Source organism: Heterodontus francisci, chromosome 8 (assembly GCF_036365525.1).
Source record: "Heterodontus francisci isolate sHetFra1 chromosome 8, sHetFra1.hap1, whole genome shotgun sequence".
NCBI classification, from domain to species: domain Eukaryota; kingdom Metazoa; phylum Chordata; class Chondrichthyes; order Heterodontiformes; family Heterodontidae; genus Heterodontus; species Heterodontus francisci.
The window spans coordinates 68393613-68420272 of record NC_090378.1 but is presented as its reverse complement, the minus strand read 5'-3'; the positions used below and the strand labels follow the sequence as shown (position 1 = coordinate 68420272).

The 26660-nt window shown below is 42.7% G+C and overlaps 1 protein-coding gene across 3 annotated transcripts in view; it reads right to left on the bottom strand.

Annotated features, from left to right (window-relative positions):
• The window catches only part of dnai4 (dynein axonemal intermediate chain 4), a 209672-nt gene that overhangs the window by 47893 nt on the left and 135119 nt on the right, over positions 1-26660 (bottom strand). For all 3 annotated transcript variants that reach the window (XM_068037286.1, XM_068037287.1, XM_068037288.1), the window contains exon 12: positions 15034-15191. In XM_068037286.1, the coding sequence (XP_067893387.1) occupies positions 15034-15191 (158 nt within the window). The remainder of the gene's footprint in view (positions 1-15033; positions 15192-26660) is intronic.

The window sequence follows — 26660 nt, the reverse complement described above, 5'->3', positions numbered from 1 at the left end:
ACCCATTCAAAGCCCAGGCACTGAGTGCCCTGTCTTGCTGTCACCTGTGGAGTATCAAGGTCACCCTCTTGCCAAGTGCTCAGTCCTCCTTTGCCCCAATGACCCTCTTATGGGGCTGGGTGTTGCTCTGGGACAACCATGACTGGTTCCCCATGATTTACCCGCCTCCCTTCAGCTGAACTGTTTCTGAAACTGACAGCTTCTGAAACCCCTGCGTGCTTTTAAATATTGAACCCTCCTCCTTCAACAAGAACTAAACAAGCTTTTTAATGTTTAATTGGCCTCAATTGGGAGAAAAGGGGGATTCCTGTCCCACCCTCCCCCAGCCCTGGTGATTCTTGCCAGCGCCAGGATCAGTGCCTTGAAATTGACACTACACTCGGCACTGGTATTTTCGGGGCCTCCTTGCCTCCACTCCCAACTTCCGGCAGGGGGGGGGGGCACAGAAAATTTAGCCCTGCTCCTGTTTCCCGCCTCTGTGGCGAAAATTCAATCCACAAACAGGAAATGCTGGAAATAAAAACAGGGAATTCACAGCCGGTCAGGCAGCATCTGTGGAGATACGTGGATGTTTTTACAATTAACTAAAGCAACCACAGGTGGTGGCCCACAACTACCCCAATTGAGATTAATCAACTGAACGCAATTGAAACCTGGGACACTCCTGTTTGCTATAGTTCGGTGTCACACTCGGAAGGAGCTGTAATGAACTGGAGAAATTATGAAATGATAAAGTAAAAAACTGGGGCACTAGATTATCCAACAAAATGGAAGATAAAAATGGAAGAAGAATCAGGTGATACATTTCCCCCCCACCCCCCACACTGGAAATGTACATTTTTGTCTGCTGAAGATGAAACTCATTAATCTCCCATCTGAATTAGCTTTGAGAAGAACCCATCGAAATTGAAAGGAGTCCATTACATATTTCTGACTTTTATCTACAGGAATGAACTAACAAAGACTTTTTGCAGACAGCCTGACTCCATGGCCAAGGTCACCACAATAGGTGTGAAGAACAACACTTCATTGAAAATGGACTACAATGAGAGGCCATCATGCAACAATGGCTCCCAAATCCTGGAGCATTGAATGGTCACCACAGGGGAATGAAGGACATGTATGCTGACAATGCAACCACTAGGTGGCGCACTACTGGCGCATGTGCAAATGCAGCCTCACTGACTGAAACGTCACTGTCTGTGATGTCTCAGGTAGCTGCCAGTAATAAAAATGGCACTGCTCAATTTGACACAAAAAACAAATTGAACACAAACCCATCTCAACCCGTAATGGCCGCGATCGCCACCTCTATCTCCCCAACAGTACACTACTCCCTCCCATGTTCGCTGCTTCAATTACCGCATTCTCTACCTTACTCCCTCTCGCGATCGCTGTCTCATTCGTCACTTTTCTCTTCCCCATTCCGTCCTGCAATCGCTGCTTCAATTGCTGCATTCAGTACCCCATTCCCTCCCAAGATCGCTGCATTCAGTACCCCACTCCCTCCCGCAATCACCGCCTCAGTTGCCACTTTCTCTTACCCGCTGCCTCCTGCGATCGCCGCTACAATTGCCACTTTCTTTACCCGGCTCCCTCCTGCAATCGCCACTACAATCGCCACTTTCACTTCCTCACTGCCTCCTGCGATCACCGCTTTTCTTCACCGTTCCCTCCCGCTGCTTCCAACTGCTCGTCGCTCCATCCCACCATTCTCTCCCACTCCTGACTGCTCATCACTTGCTTCCACCTTGCCGCTCCTCCCCTCGCCACTTCCCCTCAACGCTCACTCCCTCCTCGCTGCTTCTCCCCCTTGCCACTTGCTCCCCGCCTCGTCACTTACTACCCACCTTGCCACTTTCCCCCTTCGCCGCTCACTCCCCGCCTTGCCACTTGCCTGCCTCACCACTTGCATCCAACTTGCCGTTCGCACCTTCTTGCCGTTTCCCCCCTCACCGCTTGCTCCCTGCCTCACTGCTCCCCTCCTTTGCCACTTCCCCCCTCGCCACTCAGTCCCTGCCTCACCACTTCCCCCGCTCAGCGCTCAATCCCCCATCGCCGCTTCCCTCCCTTGGCGCTCACTTGCACCTCGCCACTTCCCCCCTCACCGCTTTCCCCCCTTCGCTGCTCACACCCTCTTGCCACTTGCTCCCCGCCTTGCCGCTCTCTCCCCTCTCCGCTTCCCCCTTTGACGCTCGCTCCCCCCTTTGCTGCTTCCCCCCCCCATGTCGCTTGCTCCCCACATCACATCTTCCCCCCTCAGCGCTCGCACCCCCTTTGCCACTTAACTCCTTGCCACTTGCTTCCCCCTTGCCACTAGCTCCCTGCTTCACCACTTTCCCCCTTCGCCGCTTCCCCCCCCAACAGATTCCACCCCCTTGGCGCTCACACCCTGTCTCGCTGCTTCCCCCCCTCTCCACTTGCCCCTCCCCTCTCTGGTTGGCTGCTCGGAGTATGGTGATGTCATAATGTATGAACATCATTATGTGCGGTGTCATTATGTGACGAAGTCAGCGCATACACACTAGCAAGCTGGCAAGTGCTCGGATGAACTGATGACATCGGCAATCGCTCTGCACATGCTCTGCATTGTCAGGAGATACTGTGGGGAATGAAACCTTAGTCACCTGACTGAGACTCAGACTTGAGGGTTTTTACTTTAAAAGGTAGCCTTTGCAAGGGAGAGGGAGATTAGCCAAAGAAGACACCTAAAGCCACATTCCAGCAAAAAGCTGTGAGATAGGTCCAGCTAAGCAAGAAGCCCTGCTACTGATACTATCCTTCAATTTGCTGCAGCAATGAAATTAAAAGGTGACATTTCTTCAAAAAAATTCCCTACTTGCGGAAGTAAAGTAGGAATTTCCATCAGTCTCTGGTCTGAAGTTTGAAATCTACAACACCTCAGCAAGTTCATGACTCCAAACATCTAGGTCTGTACCTTTGAAAATACTTTCCTCCCAGTAAGATTCAACAGGTTTCTGTAAACTATTTGAGACTTTAATTGCATCTTACTTTTTTCCTTCTATCTCTCTATCCTTATGTATGTTGGGATGAATCTGGCCATTTTAAATAATTTGAATGGTTTAAATTGGGCTAAATTTGGGTAATTTACACATTTAAAATTGCCCAGTTTGGGTAACTGTGAATTTTAGCTTGGTTTAGGCCAAACATGCATAATGTCAGCAGTGTGAAGCTTAGGCTCATTTGAATGTGACTGGCGAGCTACCTGTCAGATTGTGTCAGAAAATGGCATTCTACCCATTTAGACTATGCAATTTTCAGTGGGCTTCCTGAGGCCTAATTAAAACAGGACTACATCTCTTTAAAGGGAGGGTGCATTTCCTGCTTTCCGCCTTCGTTGCAACAGTGTAGGATAGAATTCTCTCTGTAGAATGGTCAGAGGACGGCCCCCAGGTTTTCTGATGCCTCCTTGGACATTCTGGTGAAAGAGGCCCGGATAAGGAATGTAATATTATTTCCCATCACTGGGCATAAAATACACAGGACCAATAGCCAACAGACCTGGATAGAAGTGTTAAGGGCAATCCAGGAAACAGGGGTCGCCAGAGAGTGAGGTCATCTTCCAACTCTTCTGAGGAGAATGTTGACTTCAGGGGAACAGCTTTGAAAAGAAAACTGCTTGTGTATGAGGTTTTGGAAGGCCTGTCAAGGAGTTTCCTCACCATGGCTAAAAGCATGGAGGGGCCTACCTATCTAACTGTGATGTCATCGTATGATCAGATAAAATCAACATGGTTTTACGAAAGGGAAATCATGTTTGACAAATTTAGATAAAGGGGAGCCAGTAGATAGAGTATACTTGGATTTCCAAAAGGCATTTGATAAGGTGCCACACAAAAGGCTAATACACGGGATAAGGTGCATGGAGTTGGGGGTAATATATTAGCATGGATGGAGGACAGGAAGCAGAGAATAGGGATGAACGAGCCATTTTCAAGTTGGCAGGCTATAACAAGTGGAGTGCCACAAGGATCAGTGCTGAGGCCTCGGCTATTTATAATCTATATGAATATCTTAGACGAAGAGACCAAGAGTAATGTATCAAAGTTTGCTGAAGATGCAAAGCTAGGTGTGAATGCAAGCTGTGAGGAGGACAGAAGGAAGCTGCAAAGAGATATAGACAGGTTAAGTGAGTGGCCAACAAGGTGGCAGATGGAGAGTAATGTGGGAAAGTATGAGGTTATTCACTTTAGTACTAAGAATAGAAAAGCAGCATATTTTTTAAAAGCCATGAAACTTCCAAATGTTGATGTTCAGAGAGGCTTGGGTGTACTCATACAAGTGTTATGACCTGGTGAGAAAGATGTCTAGGGGTCTTTTACTGTCTTCACCTGGTCTTATTGTAACAGGGTTTAATTTTGACCACACTGTGTTTTGAGCTCTCCCTTTGTGAATCCTTGTTCACCACTTTCCAATTATAAAGCAAAAAATTGAGCACAAACAGGCCTTTTTAGCTTTAAAGAAGAAAAGTGAAATTTATTAAACCTTAAACTTAGACTCTAATATGGTTTACGCCTACGGATACATGACGTGCCCACACTAGCATGCTCACGCGATACACACCTGCAAATAGGGACAGAAAAGAGAAGGAAAATAAAATGGAGAGGTTTGAGGCAGTCACTAAAGGGGTTTTTTTGTTACTGTTTCTGTGGTTCCAGCTTGCTGTAGAGTCCTTGATTGTAGACAGCTCCTACTTTATGTTGGGGCCCAGTATTCTTCTTAAACCTTGTTCATTGTAGGAGATTTTTCTCTCTTGGTGTTCATATGTCTTCAATGGTTTCCGAAGCTGGAGAGAGCTAGATGAGAGCAGACAGGAGAGAGATGTTCCCAGTCCACAGCAAACAGCCGACTGATTTCAAATTCATTGTTGGAAGTTCAAATTCAAAAAACTCCAACAGTCAGCCAGCTATGTGACCAAACCTGTCCGACTACGTCTGTTTGTATATTTGGCCATCTTAGCAGTTAACCTGGAATGCTAGCCTTTCCACCTTCAACGTCTGTTAATCAAAAATCCATTGTGGATTAAATTGGAGCAGGGAATAGTCCCTTTGTTCTTTGAAGTACTGTCTGTGGATATGCTAATGTCTCTCTCCAGCCAAAGTTTTCAATTGTTTTTTTAAAGCATGTTCTTTCTTCACCAACAACTGTTTAAAATCAATGTTCATGTGGCAAAATTAATTTTCCTCATTCTTGGCAGGTGGGGGGCTTGGCTGACACAAGGAACACAGAAAATCAGCAAACAATTAGGAAGGCATGTTGGCCTTTATTGCAAGAGGATTGGAGTACAAGAACAAGGAAGTCTTGCTACAATTGTACAGGGCTTTAGTGATACCACACCTCGACCAGTTTTGGTCTCCATATTTAAGGAAGGAAGTACTTACATTGGAGGCAGTACAGCGAAGTTCACTAGACTGGTTCCTGGGATGAGAGGGTGGTGCTATAATGAAAGACTGAGTAAATTGGGCCTACACTCTCCAGAGTTTAGAAGAATGAAAGGTGATCTCATTGAAACATACAAAATCCTGAAGGGGCTTCACAGGGTAGACTCTGAGTGGTTGTTTCTCCTGGCTGGGGAATCTAGAACACAGGGGTCTGAACACTGGCCTACTGAATGGCAGATTTGGCTCGAGGGGCCATATGGTCTACTCCTGCTCATATTTCTTATGGTATGTTCTAACCCACCTCCTTGGAGCAGGGTGGTCATCTGCTACCTTCCCACCTCATTTAAAGCCAGAAGTGGAGGCAGGTTTGTGTTGAGATCCTGATTTTTCAGACTCTAACCCATCACGACCAAAACCCACCTTTTATTTGGTTAAAATGCTCCCCAAGAGAGTACAAAAGCGAGGAAGTTATGCTAAACCTTTATAAATCACTCTCTGTCTCCTTTGTTCTCACTCCTCCTTTAAAACATTTATTAAAACCGACCTCTTGAACCAATTTTTTGGTCACCTGTCCTAACATCTCCTTACCTGGCTCAGTGTTAAACTTTATCATTAGAAAAGCTCATTTGGAGTATTGTATCCAATTCTAGGCCCCACATATTAGGAAGTACGTTAAGACCTTGTAGAGGGTGCTAAGGAGATTTACTAGAACCACTGAATGGTTACAACATAGAAGGAGACCATTCGCCCATTGTGTAAGTGCTGGCTCCCAATGCGAGCAACTCAGAGAGTCCCACTCCCCTGCCTTTTCACGGTAGCCTTGCAAATCTTTTCTCTTCAGATAATTATCCAATTCCCTTTGAAAGCCACGATTGAATCTGCCTCCACCATATTATCAGGCAGTGCATTCCACTCACTGTGTATAGTTTTACCACAGGTCACTCTGATTCTTTTGCCAATCACTTTAAATCGGTGTCCTCTGGTTCTCGACTCTTCCATCAATAGGAACACTTTATCCCTATCCACTTTGTCCAGACCCCTCAAGATTTTGAACACCAATATCAAATCTCCTCTCAACCTTCTTTTCCCTAAGGTGAACAACCCCAGCTTTTCCAATCTATCCTCATAACTGAAGTCCCTCATCTTTGGAAACATTCTCGTAAATCTTTTCTGCACCCTCCCCAATGCCTTTACATCCTTCCTAAATAATGGAGCCCAGAATTGGACACAATACTCCAGTTGAGGCCGAACCAGTGTTTTATAAAGGTCCACCATTACTTCCTTGCCTTTGTACTCTATGCCTCTATTTATAAAGCCCAGGATCGCATTGCCTTATTAACTGCTTTCTCAACCTGCCCTGCCATTTTCAACGATTCGTGCACATACATCTTCAGGTCCCTCTGCTCCTGCACCCTCTTTAGAATTGCGTCCTTTATTTCATATTGCCTTTCCTTGTTTGTCCTACCAAAATGTATCACATCACACTTCTCTGTATTAAATTTCATCTGCCATGTGTCCACCCATTCCACCGGCCTGTCTACGTCCATTTGAAGCTCATCACTATTCTCCTCACAATTCACAATACTTCCAAGTTTTGTGTCATGAATGCTACCAGGGATAAGGTACTCATGATGTGGAGAGATTAGAGAAACTGGGATTGTTCACTTTAGGGCAGAGAAGGTTAAGGACAGATTTAAGAGAGATGTTCAAAATCTTTTTAGGGGTTTTGATCGAGTGCATAAACAGTTTCCACTGGCAGAAGGGTCAGTAACCAGTGGACATAGACTTTGGCAAAAGAAACCATAGAGGGGAAGAGGAGAATTTTTTTCTTTACATGTGCTATTATGATTTGGAATGCATTGTCTGAGAGGGTGGCAGTAGCAGATTCAACAGTAACTTTCAAATGGAAATGGATAAATACTTCAAAAAAAACATTTGCAGGGCTATAGAGAAAGAGCAGAGAATTGAAACTACTTGGATAACTCTTTCAAAGAGCTAGCACAGGCAACATGGGTCAAAATGCCTCCGGTTAAGCCCCAACTAGAGTATTATGTCCAGTCTGGTCGCCACACTTTGGGAAGGATGTGAGGATCCTTGAGAGGGTGCAGAGGAGATTTACCAGAATGGTTCCAGGGAAAGGGGAAATTTTGCTCCAAAGTTAGGTTGTTCTCCTTCGCGCAAAGGAGATTGAGAGGAGATTTAATAGAGGTGTACAAGATCATGGTTTAGATAAGTTAGACAAGGAAAAACTGTTTCCATTAACTGATGGTACAAGGACCAGGGGACATAGATTGAAGGTTTTGGGTAAGAGATGCAGGGAGAATATGAGGAAGAACGTTTTTACGCACCGGCTGGTAATGGCCTGGAACTCACTGCCTGCAAGGGTGGTGTAAGGGGATACAATCAATAACTTCAAAAGGAAATTGGATGGCCACTTAAAGGAAATAAATTTGAAGGGGCTACGGGGATTGTGCGAGGGAGTGGGACTGAATGGATAGCTCCATGAAGAGCTGGCATGGACTCGATGAACTGAATGGTCTCCTTTTGTGGCATAAATGGCTCTGTGGCTCTGTTCTATGATTCCATCCTGCTTCAGTTATTGGAGACAAGCTGGATATTAAATGAATGAGAGTCATTCTCATTTATGAAGGCTGCGAGCTGGACTTCTGATCCTCTAGTAGCAATATGTCTGCAGTCAATGATACCCTGGAAATGCGGGAAGGCATCCACTGCTGTAAATTCCTGAACATTCCTATGTTGTCTGTGTTAATTATACATTTTTTTTTAATTTGCTCATGGGATGTGGGTGTCACTGGCTGGGCCAGCATTTACTGCCCATCCCTAATTGCCCTTGAGAAGGTGGTGGTGAGTTGCCTTCTCAAACCGCTGCAGTCCATGTGGGGTAGGTACACCTACAGTGCTGTTAGGAAGAGAGTTCTAGGATTTTGACCCAGTGGCAGTGACATAGTTCCAAGTCAGGATGATGTGTGGCTTGGAGGGGAACTTGCAGGTGACGGTGTTCCCATGCATCTGTTGCCTTTATCATTCTAGGTGTTAGAGGTCGCAGGTTTGGAAGGTGCTGTCAAAGGAGCATTGGTGAGTTGCTGCAGTGCATGGTAGATGGTACACACTGCTGCCTCTGTGCATCGGTGGTGGAGGGAGTGAATGCTTGTGGATGGGGTGCCAATCAAGTAGGCTGCTTTGTCCTGGATGTGCCTTGTAGATGGTGGACAGGCTTTGGGGAGTTCGGAGGTGAGTAACTTGGCGCAGGATTCCTAGCCTCTGACCAGCTCTCGTGATCACGGTATTTATATGGCTACTCCAGTTCAGTTTCTGGTCAATGGTAACCCCCAGGATGTTGATAGTGTGGGATTCAGCAATCGTAATACCACTGAATGTCAAGGGGAGATGGTTAGATTCTCTCTTGTTGGAGATGGTCATTGCCTGGCACTTGTGTGGTGCAAATGTTACTTGCCCTTAATCAGCCCAAGCCTGGATATTGTCCAGGTCTTGCTGCATTTCTATATGGACTGCTTCAGTATCTGTGGAGTCGCAAATGGTGCTGAACATTGTGTAATCATCAACAAACGTCCCCACTTCCGACCTTATGATTGAAGGAAGGTCATTGATGAAGCAGCTGAAGATGGTGAGGCCTGGGACACTACCCTAAGGAACACCTGCAGTGATGTTCTGGAGCTGAGATGATTGACCTCCAACAACCAGAACCATCTTCCTTTGCGCTAGGTACGACTCCAACCAGCAGAGAGTTTTCCCCCGGATTCCCATTGACTCTAGTTTTGCTCGGTCTCCTTGATGCCATAATCTGTCAAATGCTGCCTTGATGTCAAGGGCAGTCACTCTCACCTCACCTCCTGAGTTCAGCTCTTTTGTCCATGTTTGAACTGAGGCTGTAATGAGGTCAGGAGCTGAGAGGCCCTGGCGGAACCCAAACTAAGCATCAATAAGCAGGTTATTGCTAAGCAAGTGCCGTTGTTCGCATTGTTGACAACACGTTCCATCACTTTACTGATGATTGAGAGTCGACTGATAGTGCGGTAATTGGCTGGGTTGGACTTGTCCTGCTTTTAGTGTGCAGGACATATGTGATGTATTGCTTGTTCCTGGCAAAGAAGGGCATTAGTGACCTACTTGATGTAGCTGCACACAGCACAAATCAGCCCTATGTTATTTATTTCTGTATTTTTTGATTTTGTTTTATGTTATGACCAGGTGACAAAGGTGTTTGGGTCCCTTTCAGCCTTCATCTGGTTTTACTGTAACAGGGTTTTATTTTTAAACACACTGTGTTTTGAACTCCCCCTTGGTGAATCCTTGTTCACCGCTTTCCAATTATAAGGTAAAGAAATGGGCGCAAACGGCTTTCTTAGGTTTAAAGAAGAAAAGTGAAATTTATTAAAACTTAAGCTTAAACTCTAATTCGGTTAACGCCTACAGATACACAACACACCCAAGCTTGCATGCATATGCGATACACACATGCAGATGGGGAAAGAAAAGAGCAGAAGAAAAATAAAGTGGACAAGTTTGAGGCAATATCTGAAGAGTTTCTTGTTACTGAGCTTTGAGCTCACTGTAGAGTCCTTTTGTAGGTAGTTTTTGCTTGTAGGTAATTATTGTTGGGGCCCAGTATTCTTCTTAAACCTTCTTCATTATAAGAGACTTTTCTCTCTTGGGGTTCATGTGTCTTCAATGGATTCCAAAGCTGGTGAAAGAGAGATGTTCTCAATCCAGGAGCCAGAAGCTTTCTGTCTTCAAACACTGTTTCTCCAATTTAAACTCTCAGTTCAAAACTCTGCAACGGCCAGTTAATCATGTGACTAAACTGGTCTGACCACATCCGTTCTGTTTATTGGAAGCGGGGACTGGTTCTTTTGTTCCAACACTGCTAGTATGCAAAATATGTCTTTCCGGCTAGGGGTCTGGTGATTCCTTGGCATAATAGTAATGTCGCTAGACTGGTAACCCAGAGCCCCAGGCTTATGATGTGGGGACACGAGTTCAAATCCCACCACGGCAGCTATGGTGCAGTTTAAATCCTGCATGAAACTTTACAGGGCGGCACAGTGGCAAGCACCACAGACTCACAGCTCCAGCGACCCGGTACTGCCCATTGCGGAGTTTGCAAGTTCTCCCTGTGACCGCGTGGGATTCCGCCGGGTGCTCCGGTTTCCTCCCACAGCCAAAGACTTGCAGGTTGATAGGTAAATTGGCCATTGTAAATTGCCCATAGTGTAGGTAGGTGGTAGGAGAATGGTGGGGATATGGTAGGGAATATGGGATTAATGTAGGATTAGTATAAATGGGTGGTTGTTGGTCGGCATAGACTCGGTGGGCCGAAGGGCCTGTTTCAGTGCTGTATCTCTTTATGACTCTAGGCCCTCTTTTCTTCCCAGCAACAATTTGAAGTTTCATGTCCATGTGGCGAAATTAATGTGCCTCATTCTTGGCAGGTGGGGGCCTGCATGACATTTAGCTTAGTGCTGATTGTTGAATATTAAGCAGAGTTACTTCATAAAATAGAGCTACTCCTATGCCAATATGAAGTGGTTTTGGAAGCCCATCAAGGCAAAAGTAGCAATATACCTCATGGAACAACTAAGCACATAAGATTTGTGAGGTATAAGACCCAGGATAAATATTCATCTTACACAAATTTGCACAGAGTGCAGAATAATTCCAAACTTAAAGTGCAAAGATGCGCAACTGAGATTTAGAAGAATGCACAGAGCGGTGGAAAATGGGTTCTATTATTTGGAGTTCCTGATCCTTAGCTCCACTGCACTTCTTGAGGGAAGGAAAGAAGATTGATAATAAATCAGTAAATTTGAGATCCATAGATTCCACTACTGCTGGTACCTTACCACAAGGGAAAATTGTTCAAGTGTCAGCCTAAATATTGATTGCCTGGCCTATTCTATTGGACCATGCCTAATCTTTTCATTTCAACATGCAGGCACTTTTCAGCAAGGGTTACTTTATAGTAATTAGGAGTCAGGACTATTATATATTGTTATACAATGTGTAAAGTGCTAGGAACTAATTGTTAAATGTAAGAGTTCCAGTGGAGCCACATTCATGGCTGCACTGGAGAGTCATGTGACATGTAACAGGAAACCATTCTCAAGCAGTCTTACACCAGGCAGCATGCTAGCTGAATGAATAAACAAAGACTCCAGCCTTTCCAAGTTTAAAGTATGATTATTTCCAACATCTGGGAACCACAAAACAACCAGAAGACATAACATAGTGGCAATATTGGCAGTGGGTGTCTGTGAATAAACCTAGAACATTTTAAAAGAATTAGATTGGGAAAAATTGACCCAAATTAGTGCCGGAGAGAAAGAAAGAAAAACTGAGTGACGCTTTCGAAAACAAAAAAACAAAATGTCAGCCAGGACAGGAATGAATGCACAGCTACAGCCCATGATGAATTGGGAAGCTGATCATGTAGTAGAGGCATTTGAGAAGTTTAAAGAAAATTGCAGACTGACATTCAGTAGTTTCCTAAAGGCACTCATGAAGAGGAGAGGGTCAGCTACATCCTTCTGTGGGCAAGAGATAAAAGATTAAATTTATTTAATAGCTGGGGCAAACGTTTTCAGCAAGCTTGATGCCAGAAATGGCTACTGGAACATGAAGCTAAACATGGAATCTTCACTGTTGACAACATTCAACACACCCTTTGGACGGTACAAATTCCTGTATCTACCTTTTAGCCTCAAAGTGAGCCAGGTGGTGTGTTCCAACAGAAAGTAGACAAGGTATACAGGGGATGCAAAGGAGCAGTCAGCATAACAGATGATATCCAGATCTATGGTGTAGATGGAAAAGATCATGACAACTATCTACATAAAGCCATGGAGAGAACCAGGAAAGCTGGGAGTAAGCTAAACACAGAGAAATGCATTGTGAAAATGACAGAATGCCAGTTCTTCAGAATGGTGTACACACCCAATGGAGTCAAGCAAAGTCCTGAAAGAATCTTAGCCATCTCTGGGATGGAAGCCCCAAGAGATAAGAGAGAATTGAGAAGTTTCCTTGGCTTGATCCAATACATGAGCTCCTTCATTCCGCACATGTCGGAATACACTGCAAACCTGCGGGAGCTGATGAAAGAAGATGTAGTGTACCAGTGGTCAGAGTCACATGAGAGAAGTTTCAACAAACTCAGAAAGGTAGTATGCAAGAAGACAAGTCTGTCACACTATGACAGAAAGAAACCTATCACTCTGCAAGTAGATGCTTCCACAAAAGGACTGGGAACAGCCCTGGTACAAGAGGGAAAGCCAACAGCATTTCCATTCAAAGCTCTAACATCAGCTGAGACAAGATATGCCAATATAGAAAGAGAGCTTTTGGCAGTTGTGTATGCATGTGAGAAGTTCCACACATATCTCAATGGGAGAAAGTTCATCGAGGAGAATGATCACCATCCACTGGAGCAGATCTACAAGAAAAATCTATGTAATGTTTCAGCAAGACTGCAGAGGTTACTCTTGAGGCTTCAGAGTTACATTTTCACTCTGAAGTACAAGCCAGGAAGAGAAATGGTGCTGGCAGATACTCTAACTCGGTTGTCGCCACAGGAGAAACACGAGATAGAAGATCTAGGTATAAAGGTTCATCACCTAGTGAATGTAACACCACCAAAACTTAGTCAAATTAGAGATGAGACCAGCAAAGATGAGGAGTTACAGATGCTGTCTCAGCAAGTGATCCAGGGATGGCCTGATAAGATACAGCAAACACAGCCAGCAATACAGCAGTACTGGTCTATCAGAGATGACCTTTCACTGGAAGATGGTGTTCTGCTAGCCAGATCCAGAATATTCATACCCAAAACAACGCAGGAAGAACTTCTCTAAAAGAGCCATGAAAGGCACATGGGAATGGAGAAATGTAAGCTCAGAGTCAGATTGTCTGTGTCCTGGATAGGCATATACAAAGACACTGAAAATATGGTGTCTACATGCAGTGTCTGCCAGAAGTACAGAAACACATATCAAAAAGAGGAGATGATAGCTGCTGAAGTACCACCCAGACCATGGCATACTGTAGGAGCCGATGTTTTCATACATAATCAAGAACGGTATCCCATAATCGCAGAATACTACTCAAAGTTCCCCTTTATCTGGAAGGTGAAAGATTTGATAGCCACAACAATCATCTCAGCAGTACGAGTTCTGTTCGCTGAGCAAGGGATTCCTGAAAGGTTAATATGTGACAATGGCACGCAATTCAGATTCAGAGAACTTAAGGAATTTGTTGACCAGTATGGGTTCAACACCATCACCTCATCATCACACTACCCACGGAGACATGGGTTTATAGAAAGACACATCCAGTCAAAAGAACCCTTCTGAAATGTCAAGAGACGAAGGAAGACCCAAACCTGGCCTTATTGTCACTCTGATCCACACCTCTCAAGGCTGACATGAAATCACCTGCAGAGCTGTTGAATGGAGGAAAATATAAGACCACTCTGCCAAGCAAAATACATCCTTCGAGTGACCGGGCAGAAGCAAGACAACAACTCACTGAAGCACAGGTAAGAGGAGAGCAACACTTCAATAAGCATGCTAAATCCCTACCTGAGCTGTTGAAACGACAAATTGTACATGTACAGGATCCAATCATGAAAACCTGGAGCCCAGCAAAAGCTGTTGGTGAAGCTGAGACCCCAAGGTCATACATCATTGAGATTGAAACCGGTAACCAAATGAGAAGGAACAGAATCCATATTCGACCTACACCTGAGCTGAAACAACAGAAAAGGCTATCAACAACACCGGAAACATCACTATCCAGTGAAACAACATTAATAACATCACTAGCAAGTGACACAACATTGCTTGTGCTGCGTGCCAACTCACCATTGAGAGCAAGAAATGCCAAATCTACAAGATGGAGGACCAACATTTTACCATCCAAGCGATACTGTGAATAATATTATTAGAAAAGAATACATGCTATAAAAGACTCTAAAATGGGGTTTAGATTATTTTCTAAAGTTTAGTTTGAAGAAAAGTTAATAACTGGGACAGTTATATTGATAAAGGCGCATTATGTTTTAAAGAAAGAGGGATGTTATATATTGTTATACTATATGTAAAGTGTTTGGAACTAATTAGCTAGGAACTAATTGTTATGTGTAAGTGTTCCAGTGGAGCCACATTCATGGTTGCACTGGAGAGTCGTGTGACATGTAACAGGAAACCAGTTTCAAGCAGTCCTACACCAGGCAGCATGGAGGCTGAATGAATAAACAAAGACTCCAGCCTTTCCAAGTTTAAAGTGTGATTATTTCCAACATCTGGGAACCAGCAAACAACCAGAAGATGTAACAGGGACTGACTTTTCCCTCAGCAAGCTCGGTGCGCTGAGGCTAACTTTAACACATAACATACAGCTATGTTGTAACAAACTGTATGTTATGTTGTCCTCAGGGAATGTAGATTTGAACTTAAAGTTGAAAGGCCAGTACCTAACCAGCTGAACCACCAGGCTACCATTCCGATGCACTTTGATGGTAGCTTAAATATGGCAAATTCAACAGCTGTTAACTGCCTCTGGCTGTCACTGACAATATAGAGTTCAATTCTAGACTTACCTGATGATTCCAGTCCTTTTGCAAGAGTCCATTTGGCAATCCTGCCATCTGCAGCTATGGAGATCAGGGTCCCCTCCTTTTCATCCCCTTTGGAATTTCTGTCCTGTTCAGTCCACTTCAGCTGCCAGACTGGGCCAATGTGTTTATTCAAATCATTACTGTAAATGGTTAAAGAGGCCACAGTGTAAATTCTCAAATTTAAAACTGTCATTTGAAGCTTTGCAACAGCATCTATCTGAAAACAATAAATCAGACATTTCAGCAAGAAATCAGTCCCATCAATATTTTCAGACTGGAATCAAAATGCAATTAAATAAAACATCACCCAAAGGACATTCTTTACTCGTGAGCCTGTAAAATTAATATAATCAATATTCAACTTGGATTTGCCTTACCTGACATCTAAACATATATACACATTTTGCTGCAGATCTAATGCTGGTTCCTGATTATCAGAGGGCTCATTTTACAAAATGGCTGAGGTGGACTGAACAACCACTAAATAGGCAAATAAATGCTGAGGATAAATGCTGCCTTCAAAATCATTCTAAAACCATGAATATCACAATGTTTAAAAAAAGGGCATATAGCAAAGCAAAACTATTATGGTTAACAAGAAATGTGCAGAGACCAATTAGACATAAAGAGAAGGCATTTTAGACTTAAGGAATTTACCTCATAGGAGAACAGGGAGAAAATTCACACACAATTAAGAGAGAGAAAAGCAGCTATTAGAGAAACTAAAAGATCTTTGGAAAAGATGGTCCACAATTGATAGCAATCAGAATGCGCCCTGACACTGCAGCCTGCGCATGCACAACATTTGTGCATGTGAGTAGTGCGTTATCTAGTGGATGCGTTATTAACAAACGTGGCCATATTAAAATAGATGAGGATGCCATCTTGGATAGAATAGGAAATTTCAGATCCAGATGACATCCATCCAAGGGTGATTAAAGATTTGGGATTGGTGCTATGTGAGCCCCTTGCCCATACTTTCAACTGCTCAATACAGTCAGGGGTTGTTACCTGAGATTTAAAGGTAGCTCACGTTCTTCAGATTTTTCAAAAAGGGAAGGGATCTTAACAGATGCTGTGCATGATTTATTTATGTATTTAGCAAATGCAAATCCCCGGAGCCAAGCGATAGCCTCCTCATTTGCTGAATTTAAGGTGATTGGTCTGCTACTTAGTCTGTAGAGGGGACACTCCTTGGTAATGTGCAGCATTGTTTGTGTCTCTCCACAAATGCATAAGCGGTTTGTACTGAGGCCCTAGCAGTGGTGGTTGGCTGTGCAGAGGCCCTGGCTTGTCCTAAACCTGTTTAGCAAGGACCACTCTCGCCGTGGTATTCAAAGCCTGCCATTTGACAGATGGGATTTGTCACAAGGAACTTGTTAGTGACTTCCTGTGTTTCCCATTCTTTGATCCAAAGGATGTCTGCTGGTAGATCTTGCTTAGAAAGGTAGCTCCATATGGGGTGGCGAGATAGAAGGTGGGCAGTCGGTGGATTGAACATATCATCATGGAGTGTTAGGTGAGGTGCAGCGTGAATGGTTTCAACCAGTTTGTGGGTTTTAGTCAGTTGGCGGATGTGTGGGGAAGTGATGTTTGTGAGGACAGGAAGCCAGCGAAGAGGTGTTGAGCAGAGGGTTCCAGTTATGATGCGTATTCTTGCATTCAATTGAGTATCAACAAGATGTATGTCTGATGACCTACGTCAGATGGGTGCACAGTACTCAGCTGCTGAGTATGATAGGGAAAATGCTGAGGTCCGGAGTGTTGTGGCAGCAGTGCCCCACATAGATCCAGCAAGTTTGGTTAAGAGGTTGTTTCTGCTTTTGACCTTTGCTGCTGTTTTCTTCAGATGCTCCCAGAAGGACAAAGACCTATCCAGAATCACTCCCAAGTATGTTCGTTTGGGATCATGCTTTAGTCTCTGATCATCCATGTAGATACGAAATTCTTTTTTTGGCACTGGCACTGTGGAGGTAAAATACACTGGATATGGCTTTAGAGGGATTCACTGAGACGCCATGTGCTGCAGCAGTCCGTCAACTTTGTAATGTCTTCGTTAAGGATCTGGTCCAGGGTGCAAAACACTGGTACTAAATCACCCATCAGTAACCCTGAACCAAGTTGCTAGACATCTACTCCATGTAGTGAGGACACCGTTGGAAAAGAAAACAAAACGCATCATCTGTAATGAACTGAAAAAACAATGCCAGCAACATGCAGAACATGGCAGTCCTCACCCTGCAAGATCACAGAACTGGAGAAAGCATTAAGGGGCCTGAAATGGGGCAAAACAGTGGGATATGACAACATTGCACCAGAATTCTTGAAGCAACTTGGCCCCCATGCTTGTGTCTGGCTGACTCAGTTCTACACAAGAATCAACAGCTCAAGCTCACTTCTGAAGGTGTGGTGTATGGCAAAAATCATTGCCATTTCAAAACCTGGAAAAGATCTCACACTGGCAGCCAGCTATCGACCGATTTCAGTACTTTGTGTGTGCTTTAGGATCTTTGAGCGTCTTATCCTGCTGTCTACGATCTCTGGGAAAGAGAAGAGGCTATTATAAATATTCAGTGTGGGTTCTGGAAGATAAAGTTGTGTCTTGCAAACTTAGGTTTTTTGAAGAAATTACTAGGATAGTGGATGAGGGCAATCCATTTGATATTGTCTACCTGGATTTTCAGAAAGACTTGTACCAGGTTACATTAGAAGAGAGAATCTTGTGGTGCCATTGGAAATTTGAGGCACTGGGTTAGGAATTGGCTCTAATCCAGCAGGTAGACAGTTGGAGTCAATGGTTGTGGATCAGCCTGAAAGCAGGTTACTCGTGGCATCCACAGCCTTCTGGAGTACAGAATTCCAAAGATTCACCACCCTCTGAGTGAAGAAATTCTTCTTCATCTCAGTCTTGAATGGCTTACCCCTTATTCTGAGACTATGTCCCTTGGTTCTAGACTCACCAGCTAGGGGAAACATCCTATCTACATCCACCCTGTCATGCCCTGTAAGAATTTTGTAAGTTTCAATAAGATCACCTGTCATTCTTCGAAACTCTAGAGAATCGGCCCAGTTTCCTCAATCTCTCCTCATAAGACAATCCCACCATCTCAGGCATTGGTCTGGCAAACCTCTGTTGCACTCCGTCTATGGCAAGGACATCCTTCTTTAGATAAGGAGACCAAAACTGTACACAATACTCCAGGTGCCAAGGCTCTATACAATTGCAGTACGACATCTTTACTTCTGTACACAAATCCCCTTACGATGAAGGCCAACATACCAGTCTGTCTATGTCCCCTTGAAGTCTATCACTATCCTCCTCACAGTTCACAATACTTCCAAGTTTTGTGTCATCTGCAAATTTTGAAACTGCACCCTGCACAAGTCGTGGTCATTAATACAAATCAAGAAAAGCAGAGGTCCTTTCCCTCACGAGCCCCACGATATATCTTCCTCCAGTCTGAAAAACAACTGTTTACCACTATAAGGAGTGCCAGCATTTCTTGATTTTATTTCAGATTTCCAGCATCTGCAGTATTTTGCTTTTGTTTACCACTACTTTTTGTTCCCTGTCATTCAGCCAACTTTGTATCCATGCTGCCACTGTCCCTTTTATTCCTTGGGCTTTGACTTTGCTGACAAACCTGTTACGTGGCACTTTATCAAATGCCTTTTGAAAGTCCATGTACACCATATCAACCGCATTGCCCTCATCAATCCTCTCTGTTACCTCATCAAAAAGCTCAATCAGGTTAGTTAAACACAGAATTACCTTTAACAAACCCACACTGGCTTTCCTTAATTAATCCATATTTGTCCAAGTGACTGTTCATTATGTACCAGATTATCGTTCCTAAAAGCTTTCCTACCACTGAGGTTAAACTGACTGGTCTGTAGTTACTTGACTTATCCTGACACTCCTTTTTGAACAAGGTGTAACATTTACAATTCTCCAGTCCTCTGGCACCACCCCTATATCTAAGGAGGATTAGAAGATTATTGCCAGCGCTTTTGCAATTTCCATCCTTATTTCCCTCAGTATCCTCAGATGCATCTCATCCGGTCCTGGTGACTTATCAACTTTAAGTACAGCCAGCCTTTCTAATACCTTCTCTTTATCAACTTTTAGCATATCCAATGTCTCAACTACCTTCTCTTTCACTACGACTTTGGCAGCATCTTCCTCCTTTGTAAAGACAAATGCAAAACACTCATTTAGTACCTCAGACATGCCCTCTGCCTCCATGTGTAAATCCACTTTTTGGTCCCTAATCGGCACCACCCCTCCTTTTATTATCCTTTCACTATGGATATGCATATAGAAGACTTTTGGATTCCCTTTTATGTTAGTTGACAGTCTTTCTTCATGCTTTCTTTGTTTTTTTCACACTTTCACTATGAACTTTATATATTCAGCCTGGTTCTCAATTCTTTTATCAACCTGACATCCGTCATATGCACCATGTGCAAATGTTAAGTCTGTACAGCAGTATAATCTTCTGCAAATAGATTTAGCTGCCCGAGTGGAATATGCCAAACAACAGCTAATGGCATTTAACCTAAACAAATGATGTGTGATGCATGTGGACAGTATTAATGCAGAATATGCTTTTACAGGGAACAATACAGAAATGGGTTGAGAGTGGAAAAGATCTAAGCGTTACTGTGCACAGATCACATAAGGTTCACGATCGATGCAGAGAAGTTGTGGCCAAAACAAATAGGGTATTGAGTTGTATTATTTGGATTATTCAATACAAGTCAAAAGACTCTATTCTGTCCTAATACTGGTCCTTAACTAGACTGCATCTAGAGAACCGTGACCAACTTTGGTTCCCTCAGATGGTGGGTGATAGAGTAGCCTTGGAAAAAGTTCAGAGGAACCTCAGCTTGCCGAATAGTAGGTACTCAGTGTCAGTAGTGGCTCAATTGGTAGCACTCTCACCTCTGCATCACAAGGTTCTGTGTTCAAGCCCCACTCCAGGGCCTAAGCACAGAAATCAAGGCTGCTATTCCACTGCAGCACTAAGGGAGTGCTGCGCTGTTGGAGGTGTGTGTTTGAGATGTTAAACTGAGGCCCCATTCTGCCTGCTTGGGTGAATGTAAAAGATTCCCTGGCACTATTTTGAAGAGGGAGGGGCCAATATTTATCCCTCAATCAACATCAAAAAAACAGATATCTGGTCATTATCATATGAACATACAAAACAGGAGCAGAAGTAGACCATTCAGCCCCTTGAGCCTGCTCTGCCATTCAATAAGATCATGGCTGATCTATTTGTGTTTCGATTTCGACACTCCTATTTACCCCCGATAACCCTTGATTCCCTTGCTTAACAAGAATCTATCTACCTCCACTTTAAAAATATTCAATGACCCCACCTCCACCACCTTCTGAGGCAGAGTTCCAAAGTCACATAACCCTCTCAGAGAAAAAAATTCTCCTCATCTCTGTTCTAAAAGGGCAACCCCTAATTTTCAAACAGTGCCCCCTAGTTCTGAACTCACCCACAAGAGGAAACATCCTCTCCACATCCACCTTGTCAAGATCGTTCAGGATCTTATAAACTTCAATCAAGTCTCCCCTTACTCTTCTAAACTCCAGTGAAAACAAGCCCAGTCTGTCCAACCTTTCCTTATAAGACAACCCACTCACTCCAGGTATCAATCTAGTAAACCTCCTCTGAACCACCTCCAATGCATTTACATCCTTCCTTAAATAAGGAGACCAAAGCTGCACACAGTATTCAAGATGTGGTCTCACCAATGCCCTGTAACACTGAAGCATAACATCCTTACTGTTATTTTCAAATCCTCTCGTAATAAAGGATAACATTCCATTAGCCTTCTTTATTAACTGTTGTACCTGCATACTAACTTATTGTGACTCCTGCACTAGAACACCTAGATCCCGCTGCACCTCGGAATTCTGCAGTCATTCTACGTTTAAGTAATACTTTGCTTTTTTATTCCTCCTGCCAAAGTAAACACCTTCACGTTTTCCCACATTATACTTCATCTGGCAGATTTTTGCCCACTCACTCAACCTATCTGCATTGGTCTGCAACCTCCTTATGTCCTCTTCACAACATACTTTCCTACCTCTCCTTGTGTCATCTCCATGCCATTGCTCCCCTCATCTAAGTCAGTGATACAAATTGTAAAAAGTTGAGACCCCAGCACAGACTCCTGCAGGAATCCACCCGTCACATCCTGCCAATCAGAAAAGGACCCATTTATGCATACTCTCTGTTTTCTGCCAGCCGGCCAATCTTCTACCCAAGCTATTATGTTACCCACTACACCATAAGCTCCTACTTTGTGTAATAACCTTTCATGTGGCGCCTTGTCAAATGCCTTCTGGAAATCCAAGTACAATACGTCAACGGGCTCTCCTTTATCCACAGCACACGTCACTCCTTCAAAGAACTCCAACAAATTGTTCAAACATGATTTCCCTTTCACAGGGCGGCACAGTGGCGCAGTGGTTAGCACCGCAGCCTCACAGCTCCAGCAACCTGGGTTCAATTCTGGGTACTGCCTGTGTGGAGTTTGCAAGTTCTCCCTGTGTCTGCGTGGGTTTCCTCCCACAGCCAAAAGACTTGCAGGTTGATAGGTAAATTGGCCATTATAAATTGCCCCTAGTATAGGTAGATGGTAGGGGAACATAGGGACAGGTGAGGATGTGGTAGGAATATGGGATTAGTGTAGGATTAGTATAAATGGGTGGTTAATGGTCGGCACAGACTCGGTGGGCCGAAGGGCCTGTTTCAGTGCTGTATCGCTAAATCAAATCAAAACCATGCTGACTATTCCCGATTACCTTGATTTTGAGTGTCCAGTTACAACCTCCTTAATGATCGATTCTAACACCTTCCCCACAACAGACATCAAGTTAACAGGCCTATAGATACCTGTTTTCTGCCTCCCCCGCTTCTTGAATAGAGAGATTTTATTTGGTACATTTCAGTCTGATGGAACCCTTCCCTGAATCCAGCGAATTTTGAAAAATTAACACCACGCATCTACTACCTCATTGGCCACCTCTTTTAAGACCCTAGAATGAAGCCCATCAGGACGCGAAGACTTGTCAGCCTGTAGCTCCATCAGTTTGCTCAGTACCGCTTCCCTGACGATTGTAATTTCACCAAGTTCCTCCCTTCCACCTCCTGATTTACAGCTATTGCCAGAATATTTTTGGATCCTCTACAGTGAATTCAGAAGCAAAATATTTGTTCATTGCATCCACCATTTCCTTATCATCGACTATTAGCTCCCCATTCTCACTCTCTAGAGGACCAACTTTACTTACTCTTTTCCTTTTTAAATATCTGAAGAAACTCTTGCTATCTGTTTTTACTTTTCTAGCTAGCTTCCTCTCATACTCTAATTTCTTTCTCCTAATTAACCTTTTAGTCATTCTCTGCCATTCTTTGTATTCTGACCAATCATTTGAACTGCCATTCATCTTTTCACAATTATATGCCTTTTCCTTAAGTTTGATGCTTTCCTTAACTTCTTTAGTTAACCATGGATGGTGGGTCCTCCCCTTAGAATTTTTCTTTATAGTAGGAATATACTTATTCTGACTATTCTGAAATATCCCCTTAAATATCTGCCACTGCTTCTCTATTGATCTATCCCCGAACCAAGTAACCCAGTTCACTTCAGCTAGCTCAGCTTTCATGCCCACATAGTTGCCCTTATTCGAGTTTAAAATACTAGTCTTAGACTCACTCTTCTCTCTTTCAAACTGGATGTAAAATTCAATCATATTGTGGAAGCTGCTACCTAGAGGTGCCTTTACTCTGAGGTCATTAATTAATCCTGTCACTTTACACAATACCAAGTCTAATATAACCTGCTCTCTGGTTGGTTCCAGAACATGCTATGCTAAGAAACTATTTTGAAAGCATTTTACGAACTCCTCATCCAGGCTACTATTGTCAATCTGATTTTTCCAGTTTACATGTAGATTAAAATCACCAATGATTATTGCCATCCCTTTATCATAAACACCCAATATTTTTTCTTGTGTACTTTGTCCTACATTGTGATTACTGTTCGGGGGCCTGTAGACCACTCCCACTAGTGACTTCTTTCCTCTAGTATTCCTCATCTCCACCCAAACCGATTCTACATCCAAATCTCCTGAACCAAGGTCATCTCTAACTATTGCATCAATGCCATCCTTGATTGACAGTGCTACACCTCCACCTTTACCTAGCTTCCTATTCTTCTTGAATGTTACATAGCTCTCAATATTCAGGACTCAATCCCTGTCATTCTGCAGCCACGTCTTCATAATGGTTATCAGATCATATTTATTTACTTCAAAGTGCGCTATCTTGTTAAACGCTACTTCGTTAAAAATGCTACGTGCATTCAGATACAGAGCCTTTAGTTTTGTCTTTTTGTTATCTTTGTAACATCTAGTCTTGACTGTTGGTGTGTTCTTAGGTTTTTTCTCTCTGTACCTTCCTTCCATTCTCTGACCTTCATTTCCCGTATTACTATTCTGCTCTCCTGCCTTGGCTCTACCCCTTGATTTGCTACATCTACTCAAGCTTGATCTCTCACTCCCCTTGTTTAGTTTAAAGCCCTCTCTACTTCCCTAGTTATACGATTTGCTAGAACATTGGTCCCAGCACGGCTCAGGTGCAGACCATCCGAACAGTATAGCCCCCACTTTCCCACAGTACTGGTGCCGGTGCCCCACGAGCTGAAACCCACTTCTCCCACAACAGTCTTTGAGTCACGTATCCATTTCACTAATCTTATTTGCCTTCTACCAATTGGCACGTGGCTGAGATAATAATCCAGAGATTATTAACCTTGTGGCTCTGCTCCGAAGAAGGGTCACTGACCCGAAACGTTAACTCTGCTTCTCTTTCCACAGATGCTGCCAGACCTGCTTGAGAGATAATGAGATGTGGGGAAGCCTCGATGGACCAGCTGGTCTTTTCTTCCCATTCAATGTGGCATGTTCAATTTTTCCCCCCTTTTTGGCCCTAGATTTCTTTTTATGCTTTTTTGCCTTTCTGAGGAGATTAAAAGCTTTCTGGGGGGGAAGAAATGTCTAATCATTATGCTCCAGGCTGGTCTTTTCCTCCCTGTCATTTTTCTATTTCATATGTGTTAAATGGTGTGCTAGATAGCGATAAGAAGTGGGAGCCCTGCCAGATTTTCCTGTTCCTACCCCAGTTATTAGATTATTACATACAATGGTAAACAAATTGCTTTGGAGAATTTGTAGCGAACACTAAAGTGCTTCTGTAATATCTTTTAAAATAAGGATAATAAAAGGATGATCATAAAATAACAAATAATCAAAGCATTAAATTATTAAATATTATGTTGTTATCAAACAAATGAATGTTGAATGTATTCTTGTAGAGTGATAGTCTTGTTACAAGTGTTTACCTATAAATTGAGAATTTATACAATCATATTTTAAATGATATATCTGCTTACAGTAACTAATTATTATCAGCATTCTACTTTAAAAATATTTCTGATACTATACTGCAGTGTAAACTTAGCCAGTTTACTGTAACTATTTTAAAGTACTATTTTTAAAATGTCTTTTACTTCTAGCAATATCAGTTTTGGTTTTTGATTTTTGTATTGCTTTCAGTTATACCAAAAGGCTGCTTAACCATTTAAGTTGAGAAATCTAGGTGAAGGGCAAAGGTTCAAAATAAGGACCTGACCAAGGTTGAAAGAGGAATGAGAACAGAAGAGCAATTGAGAAGTAATGATTAGGTGATGTGTGCAGGACTCTTTTCTTACCCAGTATGTAAAAAGCCCAACAAGAGAGGGAGCACTGCTGCATCTTGTAATAGGTAATGAACCAAAACGAATAACGGTAGTAAGCCTGTCATTGAGGCAATAGTGATCACAACATAAAAAAGTTTAAGATAAAGATTGAGAAGGAGGAAGTAAGACAAAGACCAAAGCAATAAATTGGAAAAAATGATTTTAAGGGGATGAGAATGAAACTGGGGGGAAAAAACTGGAAACATTTACTGAAAAGCAAAAAAATAGAACAACAGTAGAAAATATTTTAAAGTTTTTTTGATTAATAGAATCAGGAGTAATATGTTCCACTTAAAAGCAAGAATGAACTAGCCAGCATGGATGCATAAAGAAATAAAGGCAAAATTGAAACTAAAGAGAAAGCCATGCACAAAGTATATAGGCAACAAAGGAGGATGACAAAAGAGAATATGAAAAGGTAAGGAAAGAAGTCAAAAAACAATTAGGAAGGCAAAGAGGAAGTATGGAATCAAATGATCAATGAATATAAAATGAAATAGTAAAAATATTCTACAGACATATAAGTAGCAAAAGAAAAAATCAGGATACAGATATGGCCACATGATAAACTCACATGACAGTGAAATGGTAGAAATATTAAATAATTATTTTGCCTCAGTATTTACCAGGGAAATTAACATCATGGACATGAAATTTGAAGAGATCAAAAAGATATAAAGAAATTTAGCTTAGAAAGTGAGGAGTTAATTGATAAACTAATCAAACTGAGCGACAATAAAACCTCTGGTCCAGATGTACTGCATCTGTGCATATTAAAAGAAGTTAGGGAAGATGTGGCAGAGGCACTATTAGATATATATAAAAATACATTACAAAAGGGAAAAGGGGCAGAGGACTGGCAGACAACTAATGTGATTCCTATATTTAAGAAGGGAAATAGAACAAGTCTAGGGAACTATATACCAATTATCTCGGTGGTAGGAAAGATATTGGAATTCTTACTCAAAAACTGTAATTAAAAAACATCTAGAAGTTGAAAATATAATAGAGTAGTTAGCACAGATTACATTTTTTACAATCTTTTTTTTGCATTTATTTCATTTCATCTTAGTTTGTTCAGTTTGCTTACCCACTGTTTTTTTTCAGGTTTGCACTTGCTGCTGTTCAATATTCAGTGCATTAACACCTAATCTGTACTAATGCTTTGTCTTTCAACACACCATTAACATATTGTTTGCCTTTGCTCCGTGACCTTTTGGTCAGCTATGTGGCTTGGTCCAATCTACACCTCCTTTGTTATCTCTTGCCCCACCCCCACCTCACTTGCTTATAACCTGTGACTTTTCTAATATTTGTCAGTTCCGAAGAAGGGTCACTGATCCGAAACGTTAACTCTGCTTCTCTTTTCACAGATGCTGCCAGACCTGCTGAGTGGTTCCAGCATTTCTTGTTTTTATTTCAGATTTCCAGCATCCGCAGTATTTTGTTTTTATTTCAAAAGGGAAGGTCATGTTGACCAAACTTATTAAATGCTTTGAAGAAATAACAAAGGATAGATAAGGATCATACAGTAGCAACAATATATTTGGATTTTCAAAAGGACTGCGATAAGGTACATCATTGTAGACTCATGAATAAGATCAGAACATGTGGAGGCAGGGGACAAGCAGCAAAATGGATAACAAGCTGGCTACAAAACAGCAAACAGAGAGTAGGAATTGATGGTAGTTACGCAGATTGGAAAAAGGTGGGAAGCAGTGTTCCATAAGGATCAGTGCTAGGACCAATGTTGTTCACCATTTACATAAATGATTTGGACTCAGGAATTG